Source organism: Oreochromis aureus, linkage group 10 (assembly GCF_013358895.1).
Source record: "Oreochromis aureus strain Israel breed Guangdong linkage group 10, ZZ_aureus, whole genome shotgun sequence".
In the NCBI taxonomy this organism is placed as follows: Eukaryota; Metazoa; Chordata; class Actinopteri; order Cichliformes; family Cichlidae; genus Oreochromis; species Oreochromis aureus.
This window is the reverse complement of record NC_052951.1, coordinates 8,577,800-8,593,975: the sequence shown is the minus strand read 5'-3', so window position 1 is coordinate 8,593,975 and position 16,176 is coordinate 8,577,800. Positions and strand designations below refer to the sequence as shown.

Genomic DNA, 16,176 nt, shown 5'->3' with positions numbered 1-16,176 from the left:
TTTGTAAATGGGTCATTTGGGCCAGATCTGAGGTGAAGCACAGATATGGTCTTTACACAAATATCAGGCTTTTTTGCCTGCCCTGCCTCCTGACAACAACCACTGTGCTTTTCAAAAGTGTAATACCCAACTTCAGAATGGACAGATAACATAAGCTACTGAGCTATTTTGAGCAGAGGACAGGACCGGCCAGTTCACATGAGTGACGTTTATGCATACACGGGGAGTGTCATTATGATGTTTGCTTGGTATTTGAAAGATGTCTGAACCATTGTAATAGCTTTCAGTCTCCATACAAATTAAAATGGTCACACCCACTGTTCACATTAAATAGCTCTCATGCCACAAGTCTGTGTACTGTTGCAAAATAAAAAGCGCAGAGAGGAAGCCGCCTCTTGTGTTGGACAGAATTTCTAGTCAGTGGTACTAATACTACGATGTTCCATTGTGGAAAGCTACTGAGGTCTGTTTTTTATTCTCTCACAGTCATCTTGGATGCTATGCTAGTTTTTCTATGGAATCCGCCCACTCATTGTACATGTAGCCAGCCAGGACAGACTGAAAAGTAGCTGAAGTTTTTTGCAACGTGGCTTTGACTGGCTGTTTATCAGAAAAGAACTTTGACACCATCAGAGCAGGAAGTTAGCCCCTCGAGGGAGCCTTGCTCTGAGAAAGATGAAACAGAGGATGGACCAGATGAAATATGCATGAAGACTGTATCTAGCTCAGCTCATGCTGCTGTATCACTGACGAATCGAGGACACAGCAGGTTTTTGGGAAATAATGGATGACTGTAACTGCTGTGATGTGGCACAGTGAAGTACCTCAGTTATTCACTGTGTATAGTGATTGTTCTGATATTGATACACTAGTTTTTGAAGGGATAACTTTATAAACCTATATTTCCTTAGAGGAAACATTAAGAATAGAATTAATTTATGAACATGTATGTTCAGAGGGTGGCTAACTTAAGTTGCAGCATTAAGGGGATTTACCCTGATTGTTGACAACCGTAATATGGAAGTGTGACATCCTGAAACTGAGACAGAGTTCTTGTTTTGCAATACAGCATCTCTTCATTTTGCAGCCTACTCTTGAGCTCTTGCTAATAGTGCTGTGTTACCAACAGAGTGATTACTTCACGTCTGGAGCTAATTTATGGGATATTAATTGTACTTTTTAAAAACTATGGTATGTAATGAAATATTGTTTAAGTGTGTTTCTAGGTTGAGAATCTGTGATTAGGAAATACTTTTGCAGCATACATAATCCGAGCAAACATTTCCATGTTTAAAAACTGTTGGCTAACAATTTTTAGTGACACTTAGTATTGAAAAGTTGTTGCAAAATTAAAGTTGTGCCGACATCAGAGATGCAACCTTAAGGTCTTCTGGATGTATTACTTCTACATTACCTAGATATCGTTGGTCAAACATTCATCCAGAATTATGGCAGAAGTTTTGTTGATTTCCCTCAGCAAGTTGTGTCTCAATTGCGCTCCTGAGCTCTTGCTCTAAAAACCGTACCAGACATCTTAAGTTAATCATAGAACAAATAAGACAGAATATATATGTAGGTAAAAGTGTTTGTATTGAAAAAGAAAAAAGGGCTCTGCAATACTAGCGTGCTTATGTACAAAAAACCTTGTGTGCTGCCTGCTTACAAGTGTTTATTGATAGAATTAGCTGTCAAGCAAATGTGCTTGGGTTAAGAAAAAAAAGAATATGTACATTTAATTTCTTCATGCATTAATATCACCGTTGTTTGTTGCTTTGTAAGAGATGGTCTCACTGGACCAGTGTTGGATGTTGAAATAATGTCAACATTTATCCATCAGTAACACAGTTTTTACCGTTATCATGACCAGTTTTCACTGAGGAGATAATGACTCTATATTTCCTGGGATGATAAGTTAATTAAGCATGTGCTTGGTGTTTATGCTAAAAGGTTTGGTGGAGCTATGAAGAGAGTTAAATGGAAATCCATCAGATTAATGGAGTTTACTTCTCCCCCCTCCACCCCTTAAAATAACATGGTATGAACCAAACCATGGTTCAGATAGCTGCGCTGAATAGATTTGGAAAGTCAACAGTTTTCTAATGATTGCTTTGATGAGTGTTGTAATTTTCTAATTAGCTGTTCTGATACCAGAGCTATTATGCAGTTGTATGTATGTATTTATTTATTTATTTATTTATTTATGAAATGGGAATAAGCTTTATTTTTATAGTCTTTTTTTTTTTTTTGTCTTTGCTCTGCATGTTTACTGTTTCATGTTGTATCATATACATTTAAAGACATGTCATTTTACTGTGGACTCTGATTATGAGAGAGATGACAATAAACACCATGTACTTGAAAAGTTAGTAAGTACACAGGTGAAGACCAAATATTGGAGCTTATCCTAATTTAAATACAGTGGCATATTTTCAGTGTATGAATACTGTATCAGACATAAACATTGGGAACTGGGCTTCTCAATATGAGCATATATTCAAAAAGTGATTAGTTTGGGAGGCCATGTTGTAAACAGACCAGGCGAGTGTCATATTGATCTGGGTCAAGATCAAAGGAAATTGTCGACACAGCACTTTCCTGACTAGCTCTACTTTCTTCCCATCTTGTACAGAACTAAAAAAGTGATGATTCAACATCAGCTATGATCTTTAGTCTATTTTATATCCAGATGTTGAGAAGTAGTTTTTCTGGGTTTTAGTTGAGCATTGGTGCGGTATAATACTGTAAGGGTAGTGGAGTTTCTTGTTGTATATGAAACTATTCCAAGCTGTAGGTTAAGTCTCCTACATTCACTCCAGTATGGGTTTAACTTTTACTCTGTTTATATTTGTACAGCTGTGCTAATTTTAGTGTTTTTTACATCATGATTTTGCTACGTTCAGTTCTTACAAGTCGCTCATAGTACAAAAATGTCACATTTACTGTAGTATGTTGTGTAAAACTTTGCCGGAAACCCTATAATACAGCTTTTTGCATCCTAGTTTCACATCTCTCTCCTCTAAAGGGGGAACACAGGGGGAGAACAAAGACTATCTCACAGCGTGGGATATGAGCTAATCCCACTCACTTCCTGTTTCACTTTAGCCCATATAATGACTTTGCACACGTCGCTTTGCAACATCCAGGTGCCGCACAGATGCTTTGGATATGCTAGGGTGGTCAGACAAAATTAATCCATTTTTGCATGGGTGTGAGGTGAAAATTTCCTGGATGTGTATTGTCAACTCCACTAGCAACTTTGTATTACTTTCTATATCTTAAAGTAAAATAGCTTTTAATTAGGGAGTGTTGTATGCTTTAAAAAAAGCTATCTGTTTATTAGCTGTAATGCAGATGGCAATTTGTTCAGCTGCTGTTATGGTAATGAGATATCACTAGTATCATCAGTAGCAGCAGTGACACACAGATAATCTCTGCTTTCATTTGTAGGAAGCTTCGTTACAGTGCTCTTTCTCCACTATGATTAGCATCCGAGTAGCTTCCAGTGATATACGTCATCATATCTATATTAGGTTTCACCCGTTGCTACATCTGTGACTAGCAACTGCTAATATAATCCATGAATGTTGGCGCTGGTGTGGTTTGGATCAGATTCTCAGATACAGTATTACCAAGAAGGTTAAACACAGAGGCTTTATCAAATGACAGTCTAATGTTATTTCCCCCAGTAAAGTCAACAACCAGACTGCCTGCCCCTCAACAGTATAGTATTATATACATAATGAAATCACACCTCATTCTTCTTAGAAATGTCTATTTCAGAGATTTTACAACACTGACATTTGTAAATTTTTCATTGTGTTAAGCTACTTTGTTATTTTCTAAGCTAGCTTCCACGTCCTGAAACTGGGATCTAGCCCATAGTCAAGTTTGTTTGGACTGAATTTTCCTTTTTTCATGTCAGTCTAAGCTAATTTTATGTTGAATTTGTAATCCTGTAATTCTCTGACTTAGGCTAATTTTGTGAGCAGTTTCAACTTTCAAATGCCCAGTGATGATGGAAAATGCTGTATTTTTAGACATGCTCGACTGAATCATTGAACATCTTGTATTTGTTTTTACATTCCATGTGACAGTGTTGTGTCTGCGTGGAGATTCTGACTCAGTGTTTTTTCCTCTACACAGAAGAAGGAAAAAGGAAGAGGGGGACAAGCATTTGGTGTTTACTGTATTGTGTGCCTGAATTTATTTTTATTAGAGAAGTGTGGTGTTCAGTGGTCTGTCTGCCTGGCCTCTTGTATTATATGATGCCAGGTATCCCCTGACAGATGTGTCACCCACTGAGCAACCAGCCACATGGTTTTATGTACCATCATTATTTATTAATGTTTGACATGTTTCATACTCCAGGGGTCTGCAACTTCCTGCTTGCATATTTAACCTTTCTAATGTTTGGTTTTAATTTTATGCAGATTGCAAAGAAGCTTATTTTGTCAGAAATTCATAGGAACGTCCTGATGTGCAAGGGGGCTGTTGTCTGGCTGAAAAAATAGTCATCATAATTAGTCATAGGCCTCCTTATTTTCATGTTCACAGTTTATTTTCTTGTTTACTCCAAGTAAGCAGCACCGTCTAGGAAAATATTCTCAGTTGTAGATAAAAAGGAGAAGCTGATGACAAGGTATGTATGGGAAGAAGAAAAAGACAGTAAACAATCTTCCCACTTTACCACTGCAGGAACTTTCCCCTGGGAGCATGAAAGCTTTGTTTCCACTGTGGAAACTAATGTTTAAATTAAGTCCTGGGTATTTTTTTATAACTTCTAAAAAGTCCCTGCTTAGAGGCTAGGGCTTTCAAAAGTCCAGGAAATTTAGTGGAGAGGCCAGATCCTTGTCATTGCTTGAGACACTAGAAAAGTTTCTTGTAGTTTGCATGAAACACACCAAGTTGTCTACAAACATTTGCTATCTACTCTCTGAGCTGTAGGGAAACTTAAAGAAGGGCAATGCAAACCTGTAAATGGAGAACATTTGCCTTTAAAGTAAAAGTAATCGATTTTAGCGACTAAATTAAACTTGTCTACAACTTGCTGAATTTGGAATACATTGGGCTACCTAATAACGTCTGTCCTTTGGGGATTCATTTTATTATAAAGTATTCTGCATTCCTGTGTAATTTGGAATAAAGAGAGATTGATTCATGACTCAGTGTATTGCAATGCTCAGTGCTACAGCAATCCATTAAGAGTAGATGTTGATAGAAAACATGGTTACCATTGCCAATTAGGACCTTTATAGTCATCTGACAAATATTGAAGAAAAGATGTTAACTCTGTTTGCAGCATCAAAATATAGGATTTAAAAACACCGTCGTATGGTCACGGTTTAAGTAGTTGGGTCCAATAATGACACAGGTCATCACTCGTGGTGAATAATCATGGGAATAAAGTGGTGTTTTGACACTAGAAGGCTGTAATTTATGATTTAGTGAGTGACAATGGTAGTATCAGAGAATCCATGTCGTCGAAAGCATGTTTTTGTCAGATGTATATCAATCACACTTGGAATCTGAGTGTGAAACTGCGTGCCTTTAAAAAAGAAAAAAAAAAAAAATGTTGAGCATCTAACTCAACTGTTACTAAACTCTCTGAATCCCCCTTTTTAAAAGGCAGGTTTTGTGGTGGCAAAAGGGTGTGGTCAGACCAAGTTCCTCAGTTTACCACTTGCCACAAACTGGAGCCTGTTCCAGCCCAGCCCAGAGTGCCGTACACTCTGCCCACACGCTCCACGGCCTTGGCATGCTGTACATTGTGGGATCCAAATTACATCAGTATGGGAGAACATAAAATGCTGACCCCTCCACAAATCAGCCGCCCTCATATTTTGGTGTGTTTCTGAGACAAAGATTGGCTTTGTTAGTGTCAGTGGCCATTATGTATGTGTATAAACCCTACAGATAACTTAGAAATAAACTGTGCACAGCAGTGTTATAAATCTGTTTCCAGAATCTATTTCCAGTAGCATGTTTAAAAAAAAAATACTACTGGTGTTCTCTTTCACAACATACAGTTTCAGGTTAAATGAATCTGAATGTTGTACATTTTCCAGCCTATGGTCCATTTTTTCCTTTCATGCTGTCTGGAAAAACTGAGAGGAGAAAAACTTGCCCATGGCTGAGACAGTTCCTTTCTTTGCTTTTGTATGAGAGAGTGAAAGAGGCAACAGCACACATAGCACAGCAGTTGGCAACTTGCAGTACTTCCTCATCCTGACTGCTGTATGGAGGTGAAAGCCGTTGCTCCTGGCCCTGCATTTTCCCCCTCAGACTCTTTAGAGCTCAACAACAAAGAAATATTTTGTTCATTTTTGCTGCAAGGTACTCAGGCACAAGGTAGACTATAGGACAGCGCCCAGCACCAAAAACGTAAGTGAACTGCTGTGTCTTTTGTTTTGTCACCAATCTGCCATTACTGTTTCATTACTCCCTTCTTTTAGAGCTTCCTATGCTTTTACTTTGAAATGAATATAAGATTGATGACTATAGAATAGTTTAAACTCAGTAAATTCACCAGGATTTTCACTTTCTAACTTAACTGTTAACTACTACGGTGCATTTCTGAAAGGGAATTGTAGGCCAGGCTAAATTTGCAATCTATGATCTGTTGGAAGGGAAGTTTTAAAAACAGTGGCTAACGGAGGATGCCATATGTTATCCTTATTGTATATTATATTAAGATTTATTTAGCTCAAGCCTTTTTGCTAACCACAGAGCCAGACAGGAAAGAAGTCAAGAGGATGTGATGATTCAGAGTGACATTTAACCTAGTAACTTATTTTCTGTTTCTTATGTGTCCATTGCGGTTTGAAGCATTATATTTTATCATTACTTGAATCATTCATGCTGCTGCTTCTGCTGGTCTGTGAAGCAGACTTGTCAGTGCCCATGGTCTGGAGGTAAAGACGTTAGCCTAACACAGCAAAAAGAACTTTGTATCAGTGGCATCCAGTCACACCTGACTTTACTCTGTGCAACAGAGTCTTATCACAAGAAGGCAACAAGTTTTGCAGCCACTCCTTTGTAGGACCTGGAGTTTCAACCTGTGTTTTCATTTTTTTTTCTTTAAGGTTTGCATAAAATGAATAGACAGGATCTTCATTCTTATGCACTGAGAGTTATTAGTGCAGTAGTTCATTTCCATCTGCTTTATATTCTGCATGCACTAAATATTTGAAGTGGAGAGCAGTTTGCTTGTCCTGTACTTTGTCAGAGTCTGTATTTAGGGTCAGAGAATGAGCAAAGATCCGTTAGCGTGGATTTTTCTGTATGATCTGAGACTATTTGTAGTCATGGCAAGCTGAGCTGGCAAAGTTACATATTTGTACAATGAATTCCTTTCATTCAGGATTGTCTTTAATAATGTAGCTAACAGTAGTAAGCTAGATTATTGAATTTTGTATGTAGTCGATTGATTAAGATTAAATCATTAGATTAAGGGAAATGGAAGCATGCAGGAAGTTGTCAAACCTCAAATTAAGATGTGTGGTTGAATTTGTTGACTGTTCATATAATTCAGCTTGGTCTGATTTCAGTGCTTCTCTTGGTTTTGTAATGATAGCACATTGTCCTCTTTCCTGAAGTTCTATCAGATCAGATGATGTGTATGTGATTGTTTTAACCAGGCCCAGACTGATGACTGCTGTCAGTTGCTTTCCTCTTATCTCCTTCTAGCAGCATAGTCCAGAAGCAACCGTCAGAAATTTGGAGAAACTCCTCCTCTCCGTCCCATATTCACCCTTTATATCATCTTGCCAAGTTTGGAAGCAATATAATTAAGGCAGATGACAACCCATTACTTACTGCTGTGGTGACTGCAAATTATATTTGCCTTTCAAAAATGGTTGTTTTTTAGAGCAGATTCCATATTTAGTTTTTTACCAATCATAATGTCATCATCCGGCATATGTGTCTTATTAGACTCAGCAAGCTGCAGTGTAATAAAACCACTAAATGACTGTCATCTTTCTTGGCTAATGTGCTGTTTACAGGGAGATACTCACTGTCTTAGCTTTTAGTTAGTTCAAGTTTAAAGTTACTTCTGTCTGTCTCTCAAAGACTTTTAGTTTTCACAACTGGGTCGTTGTAAGATAAGTGGGACAGGGTTCTGGCTCCTGAGAATCCTGTCTCTGCAAAGGAATATGGAGAGGTTATACTGTATATGCAGACTTCTGCAGTGGTCAAGGACAGTGGAAACAAAATGTATCAGTGTTAAAGCTTAGACACTTATCCTTTCATATTTATTATCTTTTCAAAATGTTTGCCTAGAGCTTTTACTTCCCTTATATTTAAAAAAAAAAAAAAAAAAAAAAAAAAACCCAAAAAACAACAACATGATTATACATCCTGAATTGAAACATCCTCAAATGTATCTCACTTCCTCATTTAGCCTACAAAGTGTTCAGGGCAGGTTGAGAAACAGGCACAACTTGTGCTCTGTAGAAAATGGTGCCATAGCTATGTAATCTGTGTCTGAGGGGAGGTGAGACAGCACGGCTGAAGTGTTAGACTACTAGGCTGGGCAGGAGCTAGTCATGGGATATTGCCTAGAGAGGCCCTAAGTATCATATGATGGGCCAGCAGGAAAACACATGCTCTGAAACAGTCAATAAAGCAACTGAATATATTATGCTGTTAATCAGTACCTAAGGACCTAAAAGTGTACTTACAGTGTGAAAGTATGTGCCAACTACTTGTTACTGCAGCATCGTTTATCCTGCTCTAAATTGCTACACATACAGCAGTTCAGTCGCTGCAGTACAAAATGTATAAATAATTGAGACTGGAGAGAAAAAAAAAGATGGCCTTCCTGTTGGGTCAGTCATGGTTGTACATGCTTACAGAGACTAGAGAGCAGTCATGGTTGTACATGCTTACAGTGACTAGAGAGTACTATTCTCATCAAGAGTCCTCTGCTTCTCAGAGGATCAGGTTACCACACAACCGCGATCAATAAGTCAGTCAACCCTTTGGGAGCTACCGAACCTTTTTACCAGTATGCTCTGTCTGTGCACTCTGACCTCCTTCCATTTCCTTCAGCTGCTAGGATGAGTGCATTACCCACATCAAATGCAAACCTTTAACAGTCACCCTGACCACATCCTTTTCTATTATTGTGCTGCTTTTAAAGGGAACCTGTTGTGTGTGTCTTTTCCAGCTTCATATTTTTATCCTAGGACTTTACTCAAGTAGCTTTGCATGAGTTTATTAACTTGTACTGAGCCTTGGTGCAGTTGATCATTTCATGGTTTTGAGGAGCTTTGTGTCTTCTGACATCGTATATGAGATATTCCCTCTTTTTGATAATGTAATGATCCAAGAGTGGAAAACAAAAAGTCTCTCAGACAGAATGTTTAGAGGTGTCTGATGCCTGCAGTTTGTTTGTTTGTTTTTTGGCTCACAGGTATTTCATGTGTATGGTGATTTCATTACTTCAAACACTGGCCATGTTTATCATGAACATCCAAAATCAGTTCACAGTATCTCAGTATATCCTGTATATGACAGAAAATAAGAAAAATTGCAAAAGGCCTACTTTTACCATATTCCTTATATAGCCACTTCTGCCATTTTCACACTGCATATGTATCTTCTACTGGTGTGGAGATGAAGTGGAGTCTTGTTCAGTGCTGCTGGTATGAACAAATCAGATAAGAGACTGTGTTCTTTCTCCTCCCTCCTGCAGGAAGTGGCTCAATAGTGTTTCTGCTAAAATAACTTAAGCTCACTGCAGAGGCAGCTCCTGGCTAGTATTTTTTTTGGAACAGCAATAAATACCACACGTCAGTGCTAATCCATTATAGTCATCTTATAACCTGAAGAAAATGTGCTGCCTATTTTTCAGGGCTTCCTTTTAAGTTATGTGCCTCTGGTGCTGGAGGGAAACATTATCCAGGGTCTTTCCTGGCTCACAATGGGGGGGTGGGGGTGGGGGGTTACGTCAGTAGGCATGATCTATCCACATACAGTAAAGCAAGTGAGTATGTGTTAGTGTATTTAGCAGAACTCTATGAATGTTCTTTTAAAGTTTAGTGTTTGATAAACATAATTGTAAATTAAGATCAGTTAAATAAAGCTTAATAAAGAAACGGAGCAAAGATGGAAACATGAACATAAAAAATAAAGATGAACACAGTATAATGATAGCAAAAATATATGAACTATATAAATAAAAATAATACTCATAATAACAATGACTGTAAAGATTTCTTCAAGCCTAAGCAGCTTCAGACGGTGTCATATCATGCTCTCAGAGTTGTGTTTGTTGTCCAGTTGCTTTTTCTATTAAAGAGTAAGTCATGTGTTCATATTTCACTGCTGCCTCTGGGAGAGAGTTAAAGCAGCGGTTAAAACAAAGCAGCCTTGACCAAGTCTGTCCTGACCATCTGTTGGGAAAATCTGCCCACCTACTGCAGATTCTACATACTCACACTAATGCTATTATCTATTATTCATTATCTTTTTACCATAATGAATAACTTCCACTTTTGTCTGGACTTTTTTCAGGTGTAGTCCGCTGACACCTAGCCATGATGAAAACGGGCGCCACCAAAGTGGGGCTGCCCAAGCCTGGACTCCAGGAACGAGTGAGGCAGGCCCCCTCGACGTCCTCTGCCTCCACCACCTCCTCAGCCATGAAGACCTCCAGATCTTCCAACACGTTGGCCTCAGATCAGCGCCTTAGCAAGGTAAGTCACAGGCGCAGTGATACACAGATTAACCTTGCTAATGTTGGTTTAAATAAAAGCATGTCAAAACATTAAGAAGAGCTTTATTAGACTTGCATGACTTTTACTAAGTGCAGATGTGTTTTTAGCTGAAAAGAGCCAGCAGTGATGATGCCTTGACAAAGCCTCCACCAGGAGCTACTGCCTCCGGTTCCCGGATGAAGAAGACTGTGACTACAGGAGCCATTTCAGAACTCGCTGAGGCCCGCCCTCGCAGCTTGTCAGGTGGGACACTTTCAACAACTAATTTTAGAAACTTTTATTGGGGGGAAAAAAAGACCCAGTATAAAATATGAAAGGAAAAGGATATGTCTTCATAAATTATTATTATTAAGAGTACATATTAATTAAATATGTACTCTTATTTATAGAGTACATATATAGAGTACTCTATAAATAAGAGGATATGTACTCTTATTTATAGAGTACATATTTTGTGTCAGAGTTGAAGAGCTAACCATTTGCAGCCGCTAGAGGGCCACATTTCATCACTAAAGTTGTTTGTTATGGGTCCCCAGTTACTCGTGGGAACTGGCAGCTTCACAGATGCTTCCTTTTATTTCTTACCCTTTTTATTCATTTATTTTCTGTATCTGTATTTTTTTCACAATTTGTTGGGACTAGTGAGGTACAGGTGGCTAAGTACTGAGACTCTCAAGCTTTTGGTCCAAAAATTAGATACTGGACAGATCCATGACCTGTATCTTCTCACATCTGATCAGCAAATTGAACAGCAGGATATGTTTTGGATGAAATGGGGTGTGGGGGGAGGTCAAGGTTGAGCGATGGGGGGATACTAATATAACTATATGCATTGATAATACCAAATCTGAAGTGGGGCTGGAATAAACAGTATATTTAGCTAGTTACATGTTAATGATTAAGATCTCTTTGTTGTTCACAAAATTCCATTTATTTATCTGTTTTTAATTAATAAGTATCCAAATTTTTTTATGGATCAAAGCAAACATTTCTAGAGTTGGAAAAATAATGGTAGATTATGTCAAGTGTCGTTTAGCTTTCTGTCTATGGCTATCACATGTTTAGACGCACTTGGACAAAAGCTATTATAGTTAACTAAAATGAAACTCAAAACTAAAACTGTAAACTGTGATGTGAAAAACATTTTAGAAAAAAAATAGATGTTTGAGAAAAATTTAAACTGAAACAATTTGTGAAATTTGAAAACTAACTCGTATTACAAAAAATAATAAATGGAGCAATTCCAGTAGGGCCTTTGCCCATTTCGTGCGCGGGCCCTCGGTAGAGAAAATATATCCTTAGTTTTAGTTTTTGTTAGTCTGGTAAAAAAAAAAATTATTACATCCTGCCTGATGAGACATTGATGGATATGCTTCTTAAGATTTTGGATGTCTACAAAACTGTGAGTTACTGCATACAATAATTAAAAAGACTAAAACTGACACTGGAACTAATAAAAGCTAAAATAAAATTAAACATTTTCAAACAATAAAAGCTAAACTGAAACAAGAAAATCCACTCTGTAAACTAACTGAAACTGAACTGAAAAAGGGAAAGTCAAAATGAAATAAAAATAAAAACGAATTAGAAAATACAAAACTATAATAAGTCTGTTTGAGACAAATACTCAGTCAGACGTGTTGCTAGGATGTACTATTTTAGTGCTTTTCAATTATTTTTCCAGCTACAACAACACTGCTTTTAATTAATATGGTGTGCAAACAAGAGCATAATTGTAAGAGCTGCTGAGAAGTGTTAGGGGTTCGTGAGACATTTTACTATGTAAAATTTAGATTTTATTGATAAGTATTTGGATGAAATGGAGACGAAAAATTGAAAATTTGTGATTTAAATTTTGGCTATTCAACAACAGAATGCACAGGGTCATGCAGCAGTAGCTATATAATGAACATTTGAATGATGAAATAAGACATTGTCTGCCCAGACTGAAAGATGTCTAGGTTGAATGTTAGGTTTAGTTTTAGCGCTAAGATGGTGTTGACTAAATGATCAATGCTAATTGGGGGAGCATATGGTGGCTCAGTGTAGTACTTTTTACCTTTTAGGAAGATCGAATGCAAGTAACTTGAATGAAAAGTATCTTGTTATCCAAGACCTTGTGTGGTGGTATTAAACTTTGCATTGGCTATTAAACACAACAGCTACATGATGGCAAAATGCATATTACATGTAGAACAAATATGATGGGTGATAATGACAGGGATTTGTTTGCAGTAATTAATGTTGTGCATACCCTTAGAAGTCCTCTGTGTGGGAGAAAGCTGTGTTTGTTTATGGCAGCCCATCCACACAGTGTGTGGATGCTGCGCTCTGGTGAATTTCTTCTTCAAAGGGCTCTTGTGCAGAAGCGCAGATAATTGAATTCTATTTGACAAAAGACTCCAGAGGAGCTCAGAAATCACAGCCAAGTGAGGCTCTCAGTTCTTTCATACACAATTAGACCATGATCAGCTTTCACTGGATTGAGCTCTAATTAACCAAAGTTTGCTTTTTCAAAGCATTTTCACACCCAAGGACAAGAACAGATGCCCAATTTGTGCTATTCATGATAAATTCATTACAAACTTGCTTTGGCCTAGTTTTGCTTGGAAATTTCTAGTATCCAATTCAATTTGAATACAGAGATATACCGTAGAGGAAAACCTCTTTAAAATATGGTTGTCATGCTGTCATATCCTCCTGAGAACCAAGGAAAAAAGTGTTCCCATTGAACTTTTTTTGTGATTTCCTGCCTCTTTGGAGCTAAAGGAGGCAACCCAAAAAACAGATGAGATATCAATGGAAAGCCCAGGATGTCCTCTATTTTGTAAACCAGGACTTGGTAGGGTAGCTCGAATAAGTCAAAGGATATAGAGCAAAAACAAGTGTCCATTACAAATGACATAAATGAATAGGCTGGTTGTCAGGAGGGTAAGACTGTGTTTTATATCAGCGAAAATATAATCTTTTTGTGTAACACAAGATCACTTTGAGAATGTTTTTCAGCCTAGTTGCTGATCTTAATTGGTGTCTAGTTCATGTGCAGAAATGAAAACATCTGAAAGATTTTATCATCTTCATTTTTTGTTTATGTGCCCAAATCCCCAAATATGTTGGTCTCTTCAAATAGATTTCATCAAAATATGAACTCTGCTTTCACTCAGTTGAGATTAACTTCTGAAGGGAACCCCAGGCTAACAGGCATATTCTGACCTTGTGTGTAGTTGTAGGACAAATGTGACAAGAGTGGATGTTTTTGCTGTATGATTCCCTTCAGGCCATCTGTGTTGTTATGCACCTGCAGTGAGGCGGAGCATGTCAAGACATATGAAGATACACAACAAGTGGATGTGTCAAATGTGTCAAAAAAGCAAAGCCATTGAGCATGCTGAGAATGAAATGTGACACATGAAATGGCAGCGACGGTCAGCCCTGCATACAGCTTTTGGCAATCATCATTTAGCTTGCTGCTTTCAATACTAAATCAGAGTTCCAAAATATTCTCACAGTGGGGAATGACAGGCTTTGAATATAGATTGGGGTGATGCTTTGTGGCCTTTCAAACAGTTTGTGATGTAATGCTCGGAAATGTCTTGGATGTTTGCATTTATTGATGTGAAAGGAGAGTAAATATCTGCTTGAAGAAGATTTACTTTTTGAGTGTGCATAGAAGTAAAATATTCAACATTTGCATTGTGACATTTTGGGATCAAAATGTTGACTTTGACGCTGTAATGTGTCATGAGGCTTGCCTTAGTGATACTATCAGCTTTCATGTGGGGTATAAGCACATGAGCTGCTCCCTAGCGGATAAGTGACATTACGTACTGACATGAAGCCATCAAGGCTTACTGGGCTCTAAGGCACACTGCAGCAGAACTGTCATCACACGCGTCAAGCAGTAAATTAAGTCTTTTCTCACCTGTATTTTGTGCCTGTGTTTTCAAGCAGGTTTCAGTTTCCTTAAAAAAAATAGGAAAACACGCACGTAGATTTTGGAAACGATTAAGCAGTCATTTGTCCCATGCGATAACCTCTTGTTTTTTGTGCAAAAGTCAGTAAAGAATATTATTGTTTAATAAGAACTAATGCATAATTTATTATTTTTAGAGATTCATGAGAAGTGGGTCAGATATGATATCGTGCACACTTTTGGAAGATAAACAAACAACATAATTCCTGCGCTAATTAGGGAGCAAATTCACCTTCATGCAACGGTCTTCAGTTTTTTAGAAACTGATCTGTGATATTTCTTTCCGTAGAACTGAATAGATTTAAACTCATGTTTTATTGTAATCTTTGAAAAAAATATCATCTCTGTGTAGTTATTATCTGCTTAGTTATTGGCTTTGTAATGCAAACACTGCATTACTTCATAAGATTAGAAAGAATGGAGTCTTACTGAGTAGGGAAGGTGTAATGGGGAAAAATATGGAGTCATGGGGCAGAGACACACTCACAGCAGTCTCTAAAAAAAGCTCCTCTGACTGCCAGTCTTATCCCACCTTTGTCTGTCCCATGCAGGCTGTGGCCTACCCTCACAGCATGTCATGGTAATGAGTCAAAACTGTTATTTTTTCTAATGGAGTCTATCCCCTTATCCCCTCTGGCACTTTACCAACTCTACCATACTGTTAGACAACGGGTTAAAACCCAGCCTCATCCTGATGACTTATTTAAAACTCCTAATCAATAATTCAGTAAAGCTTTCACTCAGAGGAGTCCCTGTGGAGTGAGCAGGAACAGGGGAGATGAAGCTGCCCTGCTCTATAAATAACAAGCATGTTCGGGACTGAAAATGCATAACTTTATAAATGGGAGCTTCTAAGGATCACAGCTTTCTTTCGCATCTGTGCAGCTGATGCGTTCACTGGTCACTGATGTTTGTGTGATCAGAGTTCTTGTTTAGTCAGGGTTTTTAAAAAAAACAACAACAGATTATTGTAATCTAATATTTATTATGATATTAGTAATATTAATATTATTATTAGACAAAGACTCAACTCATATTGACACTCCTGGATTTATCCACCTTAATTGATCCTTTATTGATCACGTGTTTTCATGTCATGTGATGTTCAGTGGTTATACCAGTGAGTGAGAGTGAGCAACACTGACTTTTTAAGTAGCAATGGCTGTCATAAGACGTTATCTCTTATTAATATAATAATGTAATATAGATTTGTTGTATAAATAGGTTTGAGATGTGCTGTAGCTGTAGTCATAGTACATGCATATATGATGCTTTCTTATACATTTTTTATCTAATATTTTTAGAGATTAACTTGTGATCTTCTATCAAAAGTTACAGCTATCTTTATGAAGATGAAATTGTTATCATGTGTTACACCTGTGACAATGTGCCAGCCAATATCATAGGAGATTTCTTATATAAATAAATAGATTTGAGCTGAATTGTATCGTAAAAGTGCAAAACTTTGTCATCATATCATAT

At 37.6% G+C, this 16,176-nt stretch overlaps 1 protein-coding gene across 6 annotated transcripts in view; it reads left to right on the top strand.

Moving 5' to 3' along the window:
- specc1 (sperm antigen with calponin homology and coiled-coil domains 1) overlaps window positions 1-16,176 on the top strand; it is a 74,411-nt gene that overhangs the window by 5,097 nt on the left and 53,138 nt on the right. For 4 of the 6 annotated variants that reach the window (XM_031754729.2, XM_039618086.1, XM_039618087.1 and 1 more), the window contains exons 2-3: window positions 10,519-10,700; window positions 10,829-10,964. In XM_031754729.2, the coding sequence (XP_031610589.1) occupies window positions 10,542-10,700; window positions 10,829-10,964 (295 nt within the window). In that variant the 5' untranslated portion in view covers window positions 10,519-10,541. Of the gene's footprint in view, window positions 1-1,064; window positions 1,192-6,195; window positions 6,382-10,518; window positions 10,701-10,828; window positions 10,965-16,176 lie in introns of those variants that run through there. The other 2 variants (XM_039618085.1, XM_031754730.2) reach the window with 2 other exon arrangements.